We start from the raw sequence: 20,868 nt of genomic DNA, 5'->3' as shown, positions 1-20,868 counted from the left end.
CCAGCATCACCTCCACCATCCCCAAGGAGCAGAGGTAACCTCAGTGCTTCCTGTCCCCACGGCACCAGCATCACGTACCCTTACCCTGCTTTCCTCCACCTCTCACTGCAGGGCATCCCGCAGCTCTCCAGGCAGAAGCAGCAGCCCAAGCAGCACAGTTTAAGCACCCTCAGCAGCAGGATGGCTGTGAAAGCAAGAGGCTGTCCCCACGCCACGTTCAGTGGCATCAGGAGCAGTCCCACTAACATGGGATTGCCTCACTGAGCCCGCAGACCTGCTGTAGCCACAGGGCCACCAACTGAGCTGCACCAACATCCATAATAGACGTGGGCTGCTTCCATCACTCACAGCAGCAAGCTCCTTGGTAACCAAGGGTGACAGAATAACTTACAGCTCACCAGCAACCTGGCTAGGTACACCGTGATCCGGACATACTTGATTCCTTAGCAGATGGAAGGCTTAAACCACTCTCAGCTCTTCAAAGGAGGCTTTAAGCATAAGAAACCGACAGTACTTAGCGCTAAGAAAATATTAACAGGGATGCAAAATAAAAGTTAGGGTGCTGCCATGAAAACCCTAGAAAGATTCGAGCTACACACGCCCACTGCCTCCTTCCATTTCTGCAGGCTATGCTTCACACACAACAGGGACACGGGCTTTTTTGGAACCACCACTGCTACTCTTGTTGAGTGCCTCCCACTTTGCTACACGTTTCTGAGGCCTAGTGACAACAGGAAAGGCGAGTGCCCTCCGCACAGCTAACACAGTGTTTGAGAAGCCTCTCTGCAGCTCTCTGGCAGAACAGCTGATTTCACACGGCATCTTTAAAGGCAGATATCAAGCAAAACGATATGGCTGGGAAGGAGAGCCTTCCCAGAGGTGATCTTCTGGTGGATGGCATGACACAGGTCTCAGATAAACAAAGAAGACATTCTCTAGGAGGTAACTGCCCGACTTGCAGCCTCCCACGAGGGTTCAGAACGCACTACCTGGTGACTGCTATGCCCTAAGGATCACAACCGACCTCTGACAGCTTCAGAGATGATCCATCTTTGGTAGCAGAAGCAGAAAAAGAGGCGAGGCATCAGCAATGAAACAAAGGCATAACTTCTTTGGGTGCAAAACATTGCATTTGAGGAATGGCTCTACAGACAACATTTATTTTTAAGCTTTTTTTTGTTTTGTTTTGTTTTTAAATCAGCCAGGAGGAACCCAATGCTTGAGTAGGAAACACACTATTGCTTTCTGGTCTGCCCTAGAAGTTCCTCATCAGTAGTGTAAGATTTGTGGAACACAGCACCCTGAAGAGGCATGTGCTGACGACACACGCAGTTTTTGAGCACACTGCGTGTCACTGCAGCTTCCCCTCGTGCCTTTGATGCTTCTCTCACTGACTCTGCTGCTTTCATCGCTCCTCCTCGGTTAATCAAGCTCCAACTCATCACTGCTCCTCCTGCCCACAGCCTGCAGTTTTAACCCACTTCAAGTTCTAAAAATCTGCTTTCCCAAGTCTGGATTTTTACAGCGCAGTTTAATTATGCTGCATTCATTCCCAGTGTGCCTTCCAGAATCTCATCTTCACACTTGTCCAACTGTTTCCGGGAAGGAGGGTGCACTAGCAGCAGAAGAGGCCCATCTGTGGGCTCCAAGGAGAGTGGAACAGAAGGAAAATCTTGCACAGGAGTCACATGAAGCATTACAACAGTAAATTCTGCGGTGTAGCTCGATGACTGCTTCTCACCTGCCATACCCACTACTTGGCTTGTAACTGAACCAAAATCTGAATGCTCAAGGTAAAAGAAAACAACGTGTAACTCAGCAAACTGAAAGAATATGTTTGTACGAAGGCAACGGAAAAATTAAGAAGCCTCTTTGTTATCTGAGGTCACTGCTGTTCCCCTGAAGCACAGAACTTGCTAACCTCTTTTCACATGCGCAGCAGCAGCTTGCTAAACACCACGGGTCCAACAAATCACCAAACCCCCACACCACAGCATTTATTCACCTTCCCGAAGGGGGGTATTCACTGAGAAGAACGGCCTCAAGAACACCACCCTTGGCTCCAGCTTTTGTCAAAGCCACCATCAGAAGGAGCTGTGGTGTTGGGCAGGAGCTCATTCCCTGGTATGTCGGATGAGAAATTCACAGCTGCAGTGCAAGATCCCAACTCTCAGAAGGAAAGGGCTGCAAAGCTTGGGCCTGCAGCACCTGAGGGAGCTTAGAACAGAGAGGGGCTGGAAACCAGACCGGCACCAACAGCATTCACCTGGCAAGGCCGTGGTGGGGCAGGCAGAGGGCAGCTCCCCACTCCCTGATCACTGCACCGTCTGTGCCCGTAGCTCCCTCTGCCAGCAGAGCACACTCGGCAATGCCGGGCCTCCCTTCAGATAGAAGGAGACAAAAACAATAACAGCGGCCGTCGCTGCTTAACACGGCCCTGTGAGCGCCCGGAACGGTGCTGGGGTCCTCCGGAGACAGACAGCAGGCCGGCCGAGCGCCTAACACGCCTCTTCTTCCATTTATCGAGAGGAAAAATAAAGAAAGGATTGTGCAAATCACAGCCCGGCCGAGGGGCAGCCCCACACGGCGCTCCGTAACGCGGAGATGCGGCCTGCCGCCCCAAGCCCGCGGGGAACAGCCGGGCGAGGCCACCCCCCATCTCGGAGCACCGTGCGGCCGCTCCCAGCGGCACCGCGGCCCTCACGGCCGCCCGAGGCCCTCCCCACAGCCCCCCCCCGCGCGCAGGCCGCGCTCCCCCCGCACTCACCATGGCTGCGGGCTGTCCCTCCCGCGGGGCGGCTCTGGGCTAGGCGCCGCGCTCCGCTCACCTCATGGCCGCGCAGCCCCGGAGGCACCCCCCGTTCGCAGAGCCGCCGCCGCCGCCTCCTCCCAGGCCCCGGGGCCCGTCCCCGGCCGCCGAGCACGGGGAGCCCCGGGGCGCTGGGAAGGGCCGCCGGAGGGCAGGCCGATGCGGGCCGCGGGAGGGACCGGGAACGGCGCTGCTACAGGCGGCGCGGCCGCAGCTCCTCCAGGCGCATCCTGCGGCTCTGCCCGCCCCGCCCCACCCGCCGGAAGCGGCCGCCCGGCCCCGCCGACCAATCACAGTCGAGGCTGTGGGGTCCCGCGCGTGCGCAGTCCGCCTCAGCGCGCCCCCGTCCGCCATCTTGAAGAAGGGCGCGATGTCTCGCAGGGCGGGGGGAAGGTGCGCGCTCGGAGGTGCGCCTCGCCCCGCCCCTGCTCTGCTGCGCGTGCGCGCCCGGCCCTTCCCGCCCTGCAGGAAGCGGGAAGAGGAGGGGCGGGGCTCATTTGGCCACGCCCCCTCCGAGGGCTGGGCGTGCTGGCGCGTGAGCGGGGCGGGCGTTGCTAGGCAACGCGGTGGGGGCAGGCGCGGCCTAGGCCCAGCGCCCGGCCCCGAGCCTCGCCCGATGCCCAGGCCTCGGCTCGGAGTCCCGCTCCCCGCGCTGGTGACTCGGATGGCCGGCCCAAGGTCTACCTTCGTTTCTTCCAACCACACTTCTTACGGTTCCCAAAGTCTTCTGTGGCATTTTTCTGTCACAAGAGATCGCTGAAACCAGCAGCTTAATAGGCTTTAGGGGAGGACTGTATGCATACGAGGATATTGCAGATGCTTGCAGTTACATTAGAGGATTAAACAAAACAGGAGAGGGAGAGAAGTAAACCCTCGGGCAGCGTAACTAACTGCAGGGATTGGCAAGGAGAGCAGGACTGCACCGTGCATGCTTTCTCCCTGCCCATATTCTTCCACGAGTCCAACCATGGCTGTTTCTGGCAGACCCTGCAGACCCTCATCCTGGCCTTCCCAGAGCTGTATCCCCAGCTTCTGTATTCCCATACAAAATCTATGGGGCTACAGCAGCTTTTGGTACAGGGTTTGGGGCTGGCAGTCCGCCCTGAGCTCTGCAGGCTTTGTCCCTGCTTTGGAAACACCTGCCCAAGGCCACGAGAACATCCTTGTGCCCACACCGTGCTGGGATGGAAGGTCCCACGCTGCATGGCTGGAGAAACCACTGCAGCCTCTGGGTTTCAGTGCGGGGCTCCTTCTGTTTCCTCATGAGATTTTGCTCTCATCAACACAAGCTGGGAAAAGCCACCAGGCATTCTTTGGTGAGGAAAAAGGAAGGAAGGAGGGAAGGAAGGAGGGAAGGAGGGAAGGGAGGAAGGGAGGAAGGAAGGAAGGGAGGGAGGGAGGGGAAGGGTAAAGGAAAAGGGTAAAGGAAAGGGAAAGGGTAAAGGAAAGGGAAAGGGTAAAGGAAAGGGAAGGAAAGGGAAAGGGAAAGGAGGAAGGAAGGAAAGGGAAAGGGAAAGGAGGAAGGAACGAAAAGGAAGGAAATCTACACTGGGAGGCCAAGGGAAAAGAATTAGTGAAAACTGTTCCTTGCTGTGTGGTTTATCCCTTGGTTATCTCTGTTCTGATAGGCATGGGAATGCACCAGCACTCAATTTGAAGACCTTTATCAAACCACCCAGCGCAGCTCCAGCTTTGGTTCCAATCACACACCCAGGTATTCATTGTGTTTAATTGCTTTATGCTGGTTTTGCAGAGCTTGGGTTTTGCCTCCGGGCCAATCCAGCAGCTGTCTGCGCCTCACTTCAGACCCAGCCTGGTATCTGCTTTCATCTCATCTTATTGCTCCTGCCACAAATGGAGCTGTAACTCATTCCGAGTGCCGTGTACAAATGAGCGCTTCCACCTGGTATGACTGCATGGAAAGGGTTAAACCATCTTTTTCTAAGTATGATAAAGCAACACTGAAATGCCAGGGAAAGTTTTGTGCGGCCCAAGCACGCCCTGTGTGTCGTAAGTGCTCGGCAATAAGCAATTTGTTCATTGAGCAAGCTATTAAAAAACACAGCAGGTAAAGGTTCTGAGTGCAGATACCCTCCAGCAGCCATGAGGCTCCTGCAGCTGGGCACCATTGCCTCTTCCCTTCCCTGGGAGGGTGGCTCTTCTCTCCATGTTCCTGCTCCTCTCCGCTCGGCCCATTAGCCGAGGCATTAAATTTTAACATTTTCCTCGTGCTGCTGTGAGTCAGTGAGTCCCTGGGTGGGTGCCAGGGCCCTGGGGATGCAGAGGGGCTCCTGATGACACCTGTGGGATGCTGATATGGGGCACCTTGCCCGCAGCCCTGGGGGCACTGATGGAGGGGATGGACGTGGGTTAGGGACAGCTGAGCTCTGGGTTCGGTCCTGGGGAGCTTTGCACCAAGGACGGGGCTCAGAGCCGTGCTGAACGGGAGCAGCCTCCCCTCAGCACAGCACGGCTGGGAGCTTTCCGGCCACGAGAAGTTCAAAATCCATCGATGTTTGCCATTAGGGTGGGAGTGGCTGGGATAGATGTGCCGCAACCAGACCAAAGCGCTGAATAACTCCCAGGGAGTGATGACGAATCTGATGGCCAGGCTGGAGGAACTCTCCATGTCCTTCCGCAGGGAGCTGCCCCAGGGGTAGGACGCCAGCTGGGGTGAGGGGCTGGCTCCTGGCACCGCTGTGCTGAGTTTGCCAGGACTCAGCCGCAGCGCTGGTGGGCCCCATGGCACCGGGCTGGGCTGGCAGTGGCAGCTGAGGAGTTAATTCCCAGCCTCACCGCATGGCTCTGGAGCTATTAATACCCGCACGCTGCTGATCTGCCAGAGCGAGCGGCGGCTCTGCTGTGAGACCGGTCCTGTACAGCCACGGCTCCTCGTGCCACAACTTTCCTCCGTGGGCACACCGAGCACCTGCTCACCACGAGCCCCTGCACTGCCACTGCCGTGGTAACGGAGCTGGGGGCACTGGGGCCGTGCCCAGCACCTGGCTGCCACGTGGGCACCGGAGAGGGGCAGCTGCATCCTTTGGCTTTGGAAGCGTGGTGGGGCTGAGACGGGGCCTCATCCTGCCCCAGCGGAGCCCTCACCCACAGCAATGCCACCCCAGGTCCCTGCGTGTACCTGCTGAACACCGGTGCCAACTGCAAGATGGGTGCCAGGATGGCGTTGGGCACCAGAGCGAGAGGGATGCAGGTCATAGCCTGGCCCAGAGCTGCCTCCTCTTGTGGTGAGCAAACAACCCCAGAGCTCAGCCCGGTGGTGTGAGTCTCCCCAGCACCATGGCACTGGCTGGGTGAGCCCCACCAGTGGCACTGCTGAGGGTGAGGAAGATGCCAACGCAGCTCCGGTGCTGCCCGGCCCGCTGTCCCCCTCGCCCAGCTATAGCGGCCACCAGAGCTGAGCAATGGATTCCTTCTGCTTCGTCTGCTTCCAGAAAGAGGAGCTGCAGCCCCTGCACCTCCACAGGTCAGTGCTGCGGGGACGTGGCATGGGGCTGGGTTTGGGGATGGTGGCTGATGGTGAGCCTCCCGCTGAGCCTGAAGTTTGCATTGGAGCAGATGCATCATCTCCTGGACGGAGGGGACTGTGCCTTGGCACTGCGCCGTGCCATGTGCCGTGCCATTTGCTGTGCCATGCTGTGCCGTGCCATGCCTTGCCACGTGCTGTGCTGTGCCATGTGCCGTGCCACGCCGTGCCATGCTGAGTGGGAGCAGGGCTGTCGGTTGGGAGGCACCTCCCGCCACATCCCAACAGGTTGCAGCAGCTCAGGAGGAGCAGGGCGCTGGGGTGCCTGGCAGCCTGGGGAGCTCTGAGGACGGTGGGATTTGGGCTCGGCACTGCCGTGCTCCCTGGACCCATCCCTGTGCACCAGGAAAGCACTCAGTGTGCCAACTCCTGCTCTGCCATCCCCAGTCCCCCCAGCTGGCTTAGTCCCCAGCCTTGGCACAGCCGCAGCACCCTGGTGCCATCCCTTTTGCAGCGGCTCACCTGAACGTGGCCCTGCTCCCAGCACTGCAGGACGGTCCTTCAAGCAGAGCCACGAGTGCCGACGCTCTGCTCTTTCCCTCCCTGCTGCTTTCTGGCTCCACAACCTCCTCTCCCACCCGTGTTGCTGAGCAGCAGCCAAGGCAGCACACGGTGCCTGCGTTAGCCGGGCAGCCGGCGGGGATGCGAGGTGTGAACACCGGCACATGCCGTGCCCAGCTGCTCCTCCCCGGCACCGGGCCACCGCCGCCTGCTGTCCTGTGCCACCATCCCCCGTGCCAGGAGCAGGGCTACCAGCAGGGCTGTGGCTTGTCCTCTGTGGGCACACGCCCACATGGGCATCCTGTGAGGGGTCTGTCCCTCCCACCAGCACGCCGGAGGTTGTAGGATTTATTTTGGTGTTTCAATCCTGTTCTTGACCTGATGCCATGAGCCCACGTGCTGGGACGGCGCAGTGCTGTGGGTCACCAGGGCTGGGAGTGCTGATGTGGGCACGGGGCTGCTGGATGGAGGGGGGCACAGAGCAGCCCTCGGAGCCCCCCAGCTCCCATCTCACAGCCTGACCTGCGCTAGGGCCGAGCGGCCGCAGGTAGCCGGCAAGGGGAGGTGACATCCCTGCCCGGGCTGGGCGACGGGGCAGAGCGGTGTGCTGCGCTGCTGTGGCCGGGTGGGCTCCCGCTCCGACTCCGTGCCGCCGGCCCCAAACCGCGGTGCTGGCGACGAGTGCCGGTCCCGTCTCCCTCGCTAGATGGTGCCAGCGGAACGGGCTGCGAGCGGAGACGCGGTGCCGTTCCGTGCCGTGCCGTGCCGTGCCGTGCCGTGCCGTGCTCCAGGGCAGCCAGTCAGCTGCCGTCTGCAGCCTCACTCCCAGACCAGGGAGGGCAGCGCGATGCCGTGACCCCGCTACAGCCCAGATCCCGCCTGCCCCGGGAAAGCAGCCCTTCTGCTTTGCTTCGGAAGAAGCCCCCGTTCCTTTTCAAATCAGTCTCTCTCTCGTCATCATTGTGCTTCAGTCAGTGCTGCCTCATAGCTGCCCGCAAGTGGCCCCGATGGCCTCATCTCCCCCCCTCCCCCCAATCGAGGGGGGCATCAAGCAGAAGGCTGTGCCCCTGCTCAGCTCAGCTGTTTGGGGTCCGTTCCCCTGCTTCTCCTGTATCCCCTAGGAGCAGGGATAGGCTGCAGGAGGGGGGGCAGCAGCTCAGTGTGCCCCCGCCACGAAGCAGGACTGCAGCTCATGCCCCACGGCAGCGTGTGCCGCATCCCCTCCTGGACCATGGGAGCAGCGGCCCTGCGATGGGGGCTCATCAGCTCCCCCCGGCCCCGCTCCCTCCGGCAGCCCCCCTGGCCGGGTGCCATCTGAAGTTGAGAGGTCGCTGACCCCTTTGTGTTGCGATGAGGATCCGGGCCACACGATGAGCAGCTCCCAGCAAGGCAGAGCAAGTTTAGGGGCTCGATGACGGGGCAGAGATGGGGCAGATCTCGCAGGGCAGCACGGACGCACGGCCGGCCTCTCCCCGGGGCGCAGCGCATCCCCGGCTGCTCCCTCTGCGGCTCCCGGCGTGCTCCGCTGCTGCGCGCTGCCTCCCTCCGCGCTGCCTCCCTCCTTTCCTCCTTTCCTCCCTCCCTCCCGCTCCTTCCCAGCATCCCCGCGCCGGCTCCGGGCAGGTTTGGGCTCATGGCAGCGAGGCGTGACGGCTCGGGGAAGCGGTGGTGGCAACCTTCGCTTTGGGCTGAGCCGCTCCCAACTCCCAGCGCTGGGAGACGGCGAGGGGACGAGCAAGCCCCGAATTCAGAGAGGCTGTCAGAAACAGCTTTTTGGGCTTCCTGCTCCTGCTTTGCCAGCGAGAGCTGCTCGGAAGCAAACCACTCCAGGAACAGGGGAGGCATTCACGGCACCTCTACCCACAGCTCGGGGACCCGTGAGCCGAGCTGCTCCCCGGCTCGTGGTGCACACGCAGCTCTGACCCTGCATCAGCTCGTGGGGCCCCGCATGTCCCCAGCTCGCCCTGGTCTCGCTGAGCCCCTTGTGCTGCTCACGGCGACGTGGGAAGCCATTCCTGGAGAGCCGTGATTTGCTTCTCCGGGTCGTTTCCCCTCTGGCTGAGTGCACCCCGGCACAGGGGGGGATGTCCCCCCGAGCAGCCGGCAGAACCGAGTGCCAGCCCCGGGGCCACTCGGGCTGTTCACACGGACGGCTTTGGGTGACAAACGCGTCTGAGGCACCTCCTTTCATTCTGCTGCTCGTCATTAGTTAGTGCTGTTCTTTAAGCGCTTTGAAGACCACGAGCTTGATGCTAAATAGCGGCGGCTGTTATTGTTATTGCTGTTCTTATTCAACCCGTGCGTGACCCACATGCCTGCCACGTGCTGGAGCAGTCTGCAGCTGCACAGCGGCCTCCGATGGGAAGGAGCCCCGTGGAACCCCAACACAGCCCTACAGAGCCCCATAGGGCCCCACAGAGCCTCAGGGAGCTGACGCCTTTCCAGCAGAACGCTGCAGGATGTGCCACGTGCTCACCCAAATGCGAAGGGGCTGCAAATGGCATCGCCCTCGGCGCTCCCTGTCCTCTGCTGCCGGCCCCCCTTTGTCCCCCGCTGCTCCCAGGGCAGGTGATGTGTCCCGGGGACCCGGGCACCGGCCCCAGCCAGGTTCCCCCCAGCGCCGCTCCTTGCACCTGACCTAGAAACAGCCCGCAGCTATAAATAGGGACAGCTGGAGAGATCAGAGGCGCAGCTTCAAACGCTGCAGCTGGGGGGGTGGTGGCACAGGGAGGGGACGGAGGGGACAGCCCCACTGCGGATGGGTGCGAAGGGGGAGGGGGGGGGGGGGCGATGCTGGACCCGCTCCGTCCCCAGCGATGGGCGCGGCGTGAGGAAGGTCACGGTGCCTTTCATCCTCGGGCCACCCCCGGCCCTTATCCCCACGGGTGGGACCAGTGATGGGGACGGGACATCGCTGGGGGGGAGCGGGACACGCGGGGGGGGGCGCGGCCGGGACTCGATTCCCCCACGCGTGTCCCGCTCCCCGCGTGGATGGCGAAGGCGGTGCTATGGGCGGAGCGGCTCTGCCCTACCGGGGGGCTACGGGGGGGGGGAACCGCCGCCGCCGCCGCCGCCGCCGCCGCTCCTCTCTCCGGTTCCGTTCCTCCCGGGAGCGGCGGGATGAACCCGGCGGAGCGGCCCCGCGCTGGGGGCTGACGGCCGCCATCCGCCACCGAGCCCGGCTCCGTGCTGCCCCCGGTAAGGGGAAGCGGGGTTGGGGGGGGGGGGAGAAGGGAGGAGCGGTGCTCGCCTTTGTGCGGGCGGCGGAGCGGCCCTTTTGTCTGCACGGCGAGGCGGTGGGGAGCGGGTGGCGGTGGGGAAAGCGCCATTTCGAAAGAATCCTGATAAAAATCATCGTCGTCGCCATCAAATCACCCGAGCGCGGGGGGTGAGCGGCCACGCGCGACCCCTGGCAGCGAGGGGATGGGGCGGGGGGAAAGGGGGGGGGGGGGATTTGGGGACACAGCCCCGCAGAGCCACCCGCTTTGCTGCCACCGCGCTCGGGGTCCCGCAGCCCGCAGCCCGCGCCCCGCAGGGCGGACCCCGCCCGGTGCCGCCGCCACCTGCACCGCATCCCCTCCCGGAGCTGCCCTGCGGCTGCGGGGCCGAACTCGGGGCCGGGCTCGGGAGCGGTGTGGGTAACGGAGTTCGTGGAGGAGCGAGGCCGGAGCCGGCGCTGGGAAAGGGCGGTGGGGCGGGGGGCGACGCGTTCCGCCCGGTGGCACGCGGGGACGCGCCGAGGACACGACGGAGAACGGGGTTATCGGGAATACGGAGCGATGCGGCGGCGCGGGGCGGCTGGATGTGGGGAGGGGATGTGGACGGGGGGCGCTGGGAGCCGCCGAGAGCCCGGCGTCCCCATCCGTCCCGCAGCTGTGCTCACGCAGCGCCCGGTGGGCATCGTGCCACCGTGCGGGGCTGGGGGCTCCGGGGGCACCGCGTGCGGGGAGGCACAGCCTTGACGCCACGAGCCGGCAGCACTCCGCTGCCCTGCACTCATCCCAGCCCCGCAGCCCAGGTGAGCTCCCTTCCCCGGGCTCTGCGTGGTGCACCCACTCGGTGGGGCTGATGCGGGGCACCGCGAGCCCCAGAGCCGCTTCTGCAGCACGGTGACGGCCCCGCCGCCCTCCTGGGGTGTAGAGGAATGGGGACGCGGTGGGGCCGTGCGGGTGCTGCTGGCGGCGTTTTCTTTGCAGATCCCCAATGTGAGGCACTGCCGGCACCAGTGGAAGAGTTTTGGGAGGGCGATGCCGACAGGCTGATGAAACTGATCAAAGGGTGAAGGAATCACAAAGCCCTGGTGGCAGTGGTGGGGATGGGAGAAGGCGGGAGGAGCCGGAGGTTGGAGGAGCGCAGGTCCTACCGAAACCGTCCCCTTCATTGGGAAAAAGCTCATAGGGCCGAGGGCTCGGAGACAGGGAACAGCCCGAGAGCCTCAGAGGAGCGGCGTGGAGTCAGCGGGGCTGGAGGAACGCATCGTGGGACGGGACGGGGCAGGAGATGGCTCCTGCTGCAGGGGATGCTGCTGCTGGGACAAAGGCCTCTGCCACGGGCTGGGATCCCTCACGCTCCTGCTCCGTCAGCTCGGCCGGAGCCGATCCTGGTTTCAGGGCTGCTGCTGGGCGTGGGGCTGGAATGGGAAACTCTGGATCCCTGGGAACGAGATGACATTGCTCAGGGAAGTGTCACACAGCAGGAAGTCACCGTGGCTTCGTGGGGATGTGGGCAATGCGGTGTGAGGCTAAAGGGCAGCGGCACGCCAGCACTTCCCAGTGCTCTCCAAAATGCTGCAGGCCACTGCCGAGCGGGGTCAGGAACCCTACTGTGGAGAACAAGGGGACGAGGCACCGTGGCCCACCCATCATCCCTGGAGTAGCTGTGGGTTGTTCCTCCTGGCCTGTGGGACGTGGGGCAGCTCCCAAGGCGCCATCCCCCCACGCGTGTTTGCTGCTGTAGCACTGCTTGTGCCATGTTCCCGTGTCACTTGGCTGTCCCCAGCTGCTGCCCTTGGCCAGCATCCGGTCCAGGTGAAGGGCATGGCTGTGTGGCACGGGGTCTGCAAGCCCTGCATGACAGCACAGGGAAAATGAGGGACTGGAGCGAGGACGTCAGCTGGGCCCTGATTTTTTCCCCTGCTCTGGTCACCTTCTGGCTTTGCCCGGTGGCTCTCACCCTGCTACACCACCGACCCCAGCGCAGGCACCCCGAGCGTCCCCACGCCGCCGTCGGCCTCGTTAGGCAAAGGTGCCCTTGTGATGTCCCTGGACTCCAGCAACGCCCCGGTGCCCCAGGGAAGGCAGCTAATAACGCGGCTCTGCTGCGCCGCTCCCCACGGCACCGAGGAGCCGCGAGGCGCTGAGATGTTCCCATAATGGGGTCACACGAGAGCGGAGCCGGGAGGCGGCGGAGCTGCCGATGGAGCGGCGCACGGAGAGCCTGCGGCTCGGCCTCGGCTGCAGCCAGCCACGGTGTGGGCATCAACGGGGCAGTGCGGGACGCGGGGACGTCGCCAGGCGGGACGGTTGCGGCGGGGCTGCGCCGGGCACAGGTGAGATCTGCCGTCCCTTTGCTTCTGCGTGAGCGCAGAGCTGCGGTTTTCTCAGCTCACCCTACGACGCCGCTGCGGGGCCGTGGGCTGAGGATCCAGATGTGCAGTGGGAATTTGTCCCCGAGCCCTCCCAGCTGCGTCCTGCGGAGCGACATCTCCGGCAAAGTCACGGTGTGGAGCTCTGGGCTGACTGCCAGCTCTTCCGCAGCATCCTTCCCCGCAGGCCGGGCTCCGGGAGGTGCTGCACCGGCTGCAGGCTCCTTGTGGGATGCAGGGTGGCGGGAGGGGACCCCGTCCTACCCCAGCTGCTGGGTGCTCTCTGTGTCACCACGCTCGGCCGGGTGGCGAGAGCTGCTGCTGACATTCAGTGCTGGGAGGGCTCCGTTTGGTGCTCAGCACAGAGGCAGAACCGGGGCTGGTCCCGGCCCCGCACATTGTGTGGCTGCAGGAAGTCGCTTCCTTGCTTTGTGCCTCAGTTTCCTCTGCTGGGCCGTGGGGACGCCCGCTTGCTGCCGTGTGTTTGTCATTCCTCGCTCTGTGTCCTGCAGAGCCCCCAGCACTGCCCGGCATGCTCCTTCCCTTCCCTTCCCTTCCCTTCCCTTCCCTTCCCTTCCCTTCCCTTCCCTTCCCTTCCCTTCCCTTCCCTTCCCTTCCCTTCCCTTCCCTTCCCTTCCCTTCCCTTCCCTTCCCTTCCCTTCCCTTCCCTTCCCTTCCCTTCCCTTCCCTTCCCTTCCCTTCCCTTCCCTTCCCTTCCCTTCCCTTCCCTTCCCTTCCCTTCCCTTCCCTTCCCTTCCCTTCCCTTCCCTTCCCTTCCCTTCCCTTCCCTTCCCTTCCCTTCCCTTCCCTTCCCTTCCCTTCCCTTCCCTTCCCTTCCCTTCCCTTCCCTTCCCTTCCCTTCCCTTCCCTTCCCTTCCCTTCCCTTCCCTTCCCTTCCCTTCCCTTCCCTTCCCTTCCCTTCCCTTCCCTTCCCTTCCCTTCCCTTCCCTTCCCTTCCCTTCCCTTCCCTTAAGCTCCACCACCGCACTCCGCTCCTCCTCTTAAAGGTTTTCCCATCCCAACATAGCCGGGGGTTATTTTCTCCTTCCCATCTCAATTCCCGAGCAGCCACCGCTCCCCTGCAGCCGCCTCTCCCAGCCCTGATCCCCTCAATGAGCTCCTCTTGAGCTCCTGCTTGTTGGCAGAGCTGATGCACCCAGCGGCCGAGCAGCGCCGCGGCGGCACCGGGTGACACCGGGGATGGTGGGGAGCGGAGAGCTCTGGGGAGGGCAGAGACAGCTGCCGCCGGGAGATGAGCGCCTGCCTATAAATACATGGCACGGAGCGAGGAAGCGGTGGGTGGATTATCCTCCTCGCTCAATGAGATAAATGGTTCTCGAGCTTAAACACAGAGCAATTTTAGTCTGAATAGTAGGAGAAACGGTTCAGGACACGCAGATGACGGCGTGAGCCGCCCGCGGCGTACAGTGGGGACCGGTGGCACCGGCGGTGGCTTTGCTGTCCCTTTGGCATCGCTGTGGCTTCGTGTCATGACACTGCTGTGCTGCTTCCCCAGCAGCACCCAGAGCATGGCCAGGACTCCGTCCCACCGCCCTCACCTCTGTGCAGAGCCGGATGGAAGCGCCTCCCCATCCCCGTCCCCGCCTCTGCCCTGGCTGTTTGCATAGAAACCAACGTGTTTTCAAAGCATTTCCATTCTTCGTGAAAACTTCTGCCTTTCCTTCCTTATTCCTTTTGCCTGGGCATGTCGGTGTTCCGGCCAACGTCACCGCTGGGTATTACCAGGAATGGTGCTGGCTCCGCGTTCCCATCCCGACCACCTTTTGGGGAGGACTGTGGCCAAACTGGGAGCGATGCGGGCAGCACCCACATCCCCGGGGACACCCCGTCCTTGGGGCCAGCCTTGTTCTTGGGGACACCCATCATTGAGACACCCCTATTCTAAGGGTCACCCATCCTTGGGGACACCTCATCCATGCGGTCGCTCCATCCTTGGGGATGCTCCATCCTTGTGGTCGCTCCATCCTTTGGGTCACCCCTCCTTGGGGTCACCCCTGTTCCCACACACCTATTGCCAGCGCCCCTTTCTGCTGCGGGTGTTTCTGCAGCACGAACCTTGAGGCAGCCAGGCCCCAAGGCTGGGCTCAAGGCAGCAGCCCATAGTATGGTGAGCTGCTGTGTAGCATCGCTCTCCCATCTCCCATCCCACATGCATTTTGTCCTCTTTTTTTCCTTTTCTTTCAAGAACTTCTCTGGCTCGAATGATTGCCTTTCAACACAGGTTAATTAACAGCCATCGACAAGCAGGACTGTAAATTCAAGTGCAGACACAGTTCTTCTTGCAGGATGTTGCGAGCTGTTTTTAGTCCCGCATCCATTTTGCTCCTGCATTAACCCACCTCCACCTCCGGGAACCAGACACCGAAATGGTGCTCCTCTTCCACGAGGCCAACAGAGCTCTATGGAGATGAGCCGCTTTGGAGATCGTATGAGTCAAGCCGTTACATTTTTGGAACATCATGATGTTTAAGTTCCTTTTCTATTTTTTGCCCAACTTCCCAAGAAAGGAAAAAAAGAAACATAAAGAACTGGGATGAGAGGCAGCAGCGCCAGAGTGGAAAGAAACAAGGGTGGGGATGGGGCTCAGCTTGGATGGGTGAGCCGGTCACTGCGCATCGGGGCAGCGCCTGTGCAGGAGGGTCTCTGCTCCGCTCTCCTCTGGGATTGCCCCTCGATGCCCTCCATCCACCTCCTCTTTGTTGGCTCTGTTATCTCCGTGCAGCCCCGTAGGGCCGTGTGTGGGGCTCAGCCCCGCTCCTGGGACGTGGGGACAAGGCTTGGGAACGCTGGGATATATTTTGGGTTGGTTGTTGTGGTTTATTTTCCCGCATTTAAGATCTAAATATATAGCAGTGCCGGCCCAGCTGCTGTCCCATGATTTCTGTCAATCTGCTGCAAAACAAAACGCAGCCGCTCCGTCCCCTTCCTGCAGCCACCCCTGCAGTGCCCGATGCTCGTGGGCGCGGGGAGAGCCGGCAGCGGGATGGTTTGGCTGCGTTCCCACGGTGGTGGTCAGGATGTGGCTCTGGATTTGTGCTTTTGGGGTTCGGAGGGTGGTTTGGCTGCAGCGCAGCGCGGAGTGGGAGCTCAGCGTGGTGCCTGGTGGGGCCCCGCAGCGGCGGGTTGGAGAGAAAAGGGTGGCAGAGCTGAGAGCTGGGAGTGCCGGGTGCTCTGGGGCTCTGCGTGGGGGAGTCTGAGGTGGACAAATGTCAGCGCTGATGGATGGGGAGGCAAAAGTTGACGCTGGCAGATGGGTGGGAGCAATGAGCTGCAGCGCCGTGGCATCGCAGGTCCCAGGAGTGCTGGGCTCTGCAGGGATGCTCTGTGCGGGAGGAATGGGCTGTGGGACAGGGGCTGCGACGGTCCCTGCAGGTGGGAGCTGTGATGCACCTCTGCCTTGCAGCACAGCCATGAGTGCCGGATCGATCGAGCAGGAGCCGTCGCGCAAGCTGGCGTGCTGCGGGGTGCCGCTCATCACCGAAGACATGCAGTCGTTGGCCATCCGCACCCTCTCGGGCACCGACATCAACAAACACTACGACCTCATCCGCGAGCTCGGCAAGGGCACCTACGGCAAGGTGGACCTGGTGTCCCACAAAAGCACAGGTGAGGGGAGCGGGGGGCAGGCGCGGCACCTGGGTGTGCATCGCCATCGGCCTTGCCAGGGGCTCAGCCAGCCCTCTGCCCGCTGCAGGCACCAAGATGGCCCTGAAGTTCGTCAACAAGAGCAAGACGAAGCTGAAGAACTTCCTGCGGGAGTTCAGCATCACCAACACGCTCTCCTCCAGCCCCTTCATCATCAAGGTCTTCGACGTGGTCTTCGAGACAGAGGACTGCTACGTCTTTGCTCAGGAGTATGCCCCAGGAGGGGACCTCTTCGACATCATCCCCCCACAGGTGAGAGCTGTTCTGGGTGCTGGGGTGGAGACATGAGGGCTTGGTGTCCCCGGACAAAGCCACTGTGCCCGGGCTTGCACATTGCTGGTGGCACAAGAAGGGGCCCTGGTGTTTGCACAGCCCCACATGCGGGGATCACACATCTGTACACGGGCAGAATGCCGACACTTAGATAGTGCAGCACCTAAAAGCAGGCTTGGGACCCATTGCTCATCCCCTGGGTGGCCTGGGACCCATAACCTTTCCCATTGCTGGCATGAGACCCACCACCCATCCCTTGGGTGTTCTGAGACCCATAACTGATGGCTTTCCCATCCCCTGGATGGCACGCAACCTGTCTTCTGGGTGTTCTGGGACCCATAAGTGATGGCTTGAGACCCATCAAGAAACCATAGTGTGGTCCAAGACACGTAACTTGTAGCCTGGGACCCATAACCCTTCCCATGGGTGGTCTGAGACGTGTCACACATCCTCTAAGTGACCTGGGTCCCATAAGTGGTGGCCTGGGACACATCATGTGTCCTCGAGAAGGCATGGGACCCATCCGCTGGCCCTGGTGGCTCAGTCCTGCTGCAGCATATCTTTTCTTCCCCTTAAGTAGAAGGGACAGGAAGGAGGAGGGAGGGCAGTGAGTGGGAAAGGTGCAAAGAGAGAGACGGGGGGCACACGGGTGGGCCGTCAAGGGGCGGCGTGGAGTGACCGCGTCCCACGGCCGCAGGTGGGGCTCCCCGAGGACATGGTGAAGCGCTGCGTGCAGCAGCTGGGCCTGGCGCTGGACTACATGCACAGCAAGAGCCTGGTGCACCGGGACATCAAACCGGAGAACGTGCTGCTCTTCGACCGCGACTGCCGCCGCGTCAAACTGGCCGACTTCGGCATGACCCGCAAGGTGGGCTGCCGGGTGAAGCGCATCAGCGGCACCATCCCCTACACGGCGCCCGAGGTGTGCCAGGCCGGCCGCGCAGAGGGCTTCGCCGTGGACACCAGCATCGACGTCTGGGCCTTCGGGGTGCTCATCTTCTGCGTCCTCACCGGGAACTTCCCCTGGGAGGCGGCGGCCGCCTCCGACACCTTCTTCGAGGAGTTCGTGCGGTGGCAGAAGGGCCGCCTGGCGGGGCTGCCCTCGCAGTGGCGGCGCTTCACGGACAGCGCGCTGCGCATGTTCCAGCGCCTGCTGGCCCTCGACCCCGAGAAGCGCTGCCCCGTCAAGGAGGTCTTCTACTTCATCAAGTACGACCTGATGGCCGAGGTGCGCCGCCGGCCCTCCTACCGCTCCCGCAAGCACGCCGGGGACAAGCTGCCCGCCGGGCCGCACCGCCACGAGCCCACCGCCTCCTGCACGCCCACCCCGCTCAAGAGGACCATCCTGACCGACGGCCCCGGCACGCGGCTCAACGGCCCCGAGCCCAGCGCGGCCTCGTCCGGCCCGGCCGGCAGGACAGACGGACGGCAGGACAAGGGCAAGGGGCAGATGGTGCTGGCCACAGCGATAGAGATCTGTGTCTGAGGGCGCGGGGCGGTGCGTGGCCCCGCTCCCGGCGGCACCGTCCCGTCCCTTGGCACAGGGGCTGCGGGTGGCTGCAGGGCCGGGGGCTGCGCCTCCGTACGCAGAAACAAGAAGAGGACAGAACTGGTTGCGCTCAGTAGCACTGAGGATGCCGGTGCCACCGTCTGCTCAGGAGGGCAGGAGCCGGGGGGCGCCGGTGCTGCTGTCCCCAACCCGGCGGCTGCGCTCCCCCTCTGGGACCCCCCCACGGTGCCCTGGGGAGAGGTCCCCCGTGACAACGCGACGGGGCTGTGCGGGGGCCCTGGGAAGGCCGATGACCCCACGCTTGGAGGAGGCCTTCCGGGTGGCCCCTGACCCACGCCGGGCACCAGGAGGGGACGAGGGGGCCGGGATGGAGGGGATCCCCCCGGCCGCTCCCTGCCACGATGTAGCAAGTGTCACTGTGTGTCACCCCATCCTCCCTGCCCGGAGCGATGGCCGCAGCGATGCTCTCCGACTGGGGGGGACAGCTGGCCGGGAGCCACGGGGTCACCCTGAGGACCCCCACGCCTCCGTCCCCTCCGGCCCCCAACTACCGCACAAAGGGCTATCACGCTCCTGAAGCAGCAGCAGTTTACACAGCAGCCGCCAGGCAGGTGGGGTCCCACCGCCCCCACGCCCCCACCACCAGCGCTGCTGCCCCGTCCCCGTGCCCCCATGTCCCCACGTCCCCACATCCCCACGTCCCCACGTCCCCATGCCCCCACGTCCCCACGTCCCCGTGTCCCCCCGCCCGCAGGGCCCAGGTCTGGTGGTAGAAGTAGCACTGCACAGATGTAGAGATGTTAGGTGCGGTTCGTCCTCCTTTTTGCCTTAGGTCCCTCCACGTCCCCCCCGATCTTTCGTGCAATAATGTAGATAAGGAACCCCGGTGCCGATGGCCGCCGTGCCGCTCCGTGTCGGGTTTTTATTTCGGGTTCCCCCGGCCGCCGGGCGCCGGACCTTCTTCCCATAGGAGAGGCTGTAGTGTCACAGACGTTACCTCAGTTTGTCACTGTCGAAAAGAAAAGCAAAAAGCAAAAAAAAAAAAAAAAAGCAACGAAATACATTAAAACAGAGGAAAAAACAAAACAAAAGCAAAGACAGAAAGGCGTCGTTCTGACAGCCCCAAAACGCTGAGGGGTGCGGGAAGGAGACGTCCCTGCAGGGAGCAGCGCAGGGATGGGGGCGCGGGGACGATCCCCGATGGCACCGCCTGACTGCAGCGTGGATTCCAGCCACGTCGGCAGGCTAATTTCAATTTCCTGCTCATTATGCAAATGAATGTGGATTTAATTAAGGGCAGATTTCATTAAAGTCTTCTAGGGGAAATGAGAGCGGGGTGGGGGAGAGGAGGAGGAGGAGAGGGGAAGGAGGGACGAAGGCAGCGCCCAAACAGGAGGTGAATGTCTGCGGGGGCCGCTGGGATGGGGCTGTTGAGGGATTGGGGCACACGGACGCACCGTGGGGACACGGGGTGGGCACTGAGCCCCGCGCATCCACCAACGCCTGCTGGTCCAACCCCTCACATCGGGGCAGGGAAAGCATTTCTCGGCCACGTGATTATTATTTTTATTTTATCCGGCTAAAAATACAGACGTGGCCGCACCGAAGCCCCGGGCAATCACTGTGGCTGCCAGCGGGCCGTGGCTGCGAGGAGCCCCCCGTCCCCGTGCAGATGAGAGGCGAGCTGCGCTTTGACACCTCGGCCCACCCGCTGCTAACCCGGAGCGAAGCAGCCCATCTCTCCCAGCCCATTCCCCCCCCCGCAGCACCCAGACCCCCCTGGCGCTGTGCTGTGTGCCCTGGCACCGCTGCACCCCCAAAGCACAGCGTTCCCAGAGTGTGGTGACCCCACAGCACGGCGGCCCCCAAAGCGCAGCATCCACCGACCGTCTCCCAGCCGTGGCTGAGCCACTCATTCCAAGCACAGCCAACCAATGCCACGTTGGTGCCACGCTCTGAACCCCAAACAGCCCTTTCTAAGGCAACACTGTGCCACCACCAAACGCTGTGCAGGCTGCGTCCCCACCGTGGTGGCACTGAAGTGGTGCAGAGATGCGGGGGATGCAGAGCAGTACGGGGAAGGGATCCCTCACTGCGCTCTGTGCAGCTGCTGGAGCTTCCAGAGATCGGGGTGTTGGGAGGAGATGCGACTCGTGGTGGTGGTGGAGATCTGAGCCCCCCACGTCGGGGTGCTGCCAAGGCCCGGTGCCTCTCCTGTGCTGCTCAGAGCTGTCCCCTGCCTGCCCTTCGTCAGGGCTCTGCTGCTCTCTGCGCTGCCGGATGCTGTGCTGGATGGTGTCAGGGCCCCGTAGGGACAAACTGCCTGCAATGGGCATGAAAACCCATCCCAAGGTAGGGAGAAATCCAGCCCCCACATAGGATGTTTCAGCCGGTGGCAGGCTGAGCTTCCCATCCCACCCCATCCCATCCCTACCACATCTCATCCTCTCCCATCCCACTACACCCTATCCTATCCCATCCATCCCATCCCATCCCATCCCATCCCATCCCATCCCATCCCATCCATCCCATCCCATTCATTCCATCCCATCTCTCCAATCCCATCCCATCCTATTCCATCCCACCCCACCCCATCCTATCCTCTCCCATCCCATCTCACTACACCCTATCCCATCCATCCCATCCCATCCTATTCTATCCCATTCCATTCCATTCCATTCCATTCCATCCCACCCCATCTCACTACACCCTATCCCATCCATCCCATCCTATTCTATCCCATCCCATCCCATTCCATTCCATTCCATTCCATTCCATTCCATTCCATCCCACCCCACCCCAACCCATCCCTCCCACCCCACACCATCCCATCCCACCCCATCCCACCCCATCCATCCCATCCCACCCCACCCCAACCCATCCCTCCCACCCCACACCATCCCATCCCACCCCATCCCACCCCATCCATCCCATCCCACCCCACCCCATCCCATCCCATTCCATTCCATTCCATCCCATTC

At 62.4% G+C, this 20,868-nt stretch overlaps 2 protein-coding genes across 6 annotated transcripts in view; one reads left to right on the top strand and one right to left on the bottom strand.

Annotated features, from left to right (window-relative positions):
• The window catches only part of XPO6 (exportin 6), a 47,568-nt gene extending 44,522 nt beyond the window's left edge, over positions 1-3,046 (bottom strand). The window contains exon 1 of the mRNA XM_414725.8: positions 2,768-3,046. Within this exon, the coding sequence (XP_414725.4) occupies positions 2,768-2,770 (3 nt within the window). The 5' untranslated portion in view covers positions 2,771-3,046. The remainder of the gene's footprint in view (positions 1-2,767) is intronic.
• Positions 3,047-5,650: 2,604 nt separating this feature from the next.
• On the top strand, positions 5,651-20,325 carry SBK1 (SH3 domain binding kinase 1). Of its 5 annotated transcripts, none has more exons than XM_004945399.5 (4): positions 5,651-6,293; positions 15,863-16,065; positions 16,154-16,356; positions 17,075-20,325. In XM_004945399.5, the coding sequence occupies exons 1-4, from the start codon at positions 6,232-6,234 to the stop codon at positions 17,861-17,863; spliced, it is 1,257 nt and encodes a 418-aa protein (XP_004945456.2). In that variant the 5' UTR covers positions 5,651-6,231; the 3' UTR covers positions 17,864-20,325. The 5 variants fall into 5 exon arrangements, with proteins under 5 accessions (XP_004945456.2, XP_046756701.1, XP_424086.2 ...); XM_046900745.1 differs by lacking the exon at positions 5,651-6,293 and adding an exon at positions 9,842-10,052 and having other exon boundaries at positions 15,868-16,065; XM_424086.6 differs by lacking the exon at positions 5,651-6,293 and adding an exon at positions 9,912-10,052.
• Positions 20,326-20,868: the final 543 nt, after the last annotated feature.

Source organism: Gallus gallus, chromosome 14 (assembly GCF_016699485.2).
Source record: "Gallus gallus isolate bGalGal1 chromosome 14, bGalGal1.mat.broiler.GRCg7b, whole genome shotgun sequence".
Classification (NCBI taxonomy): Eukaryota; Metazoa; Chordata; class Aves; order Galliformes; family Phasianidae; genus Gallus; species Gallus gallus.
This window is presented reverse-complemented; position numbering and strand designations above follow the sequence as displayed.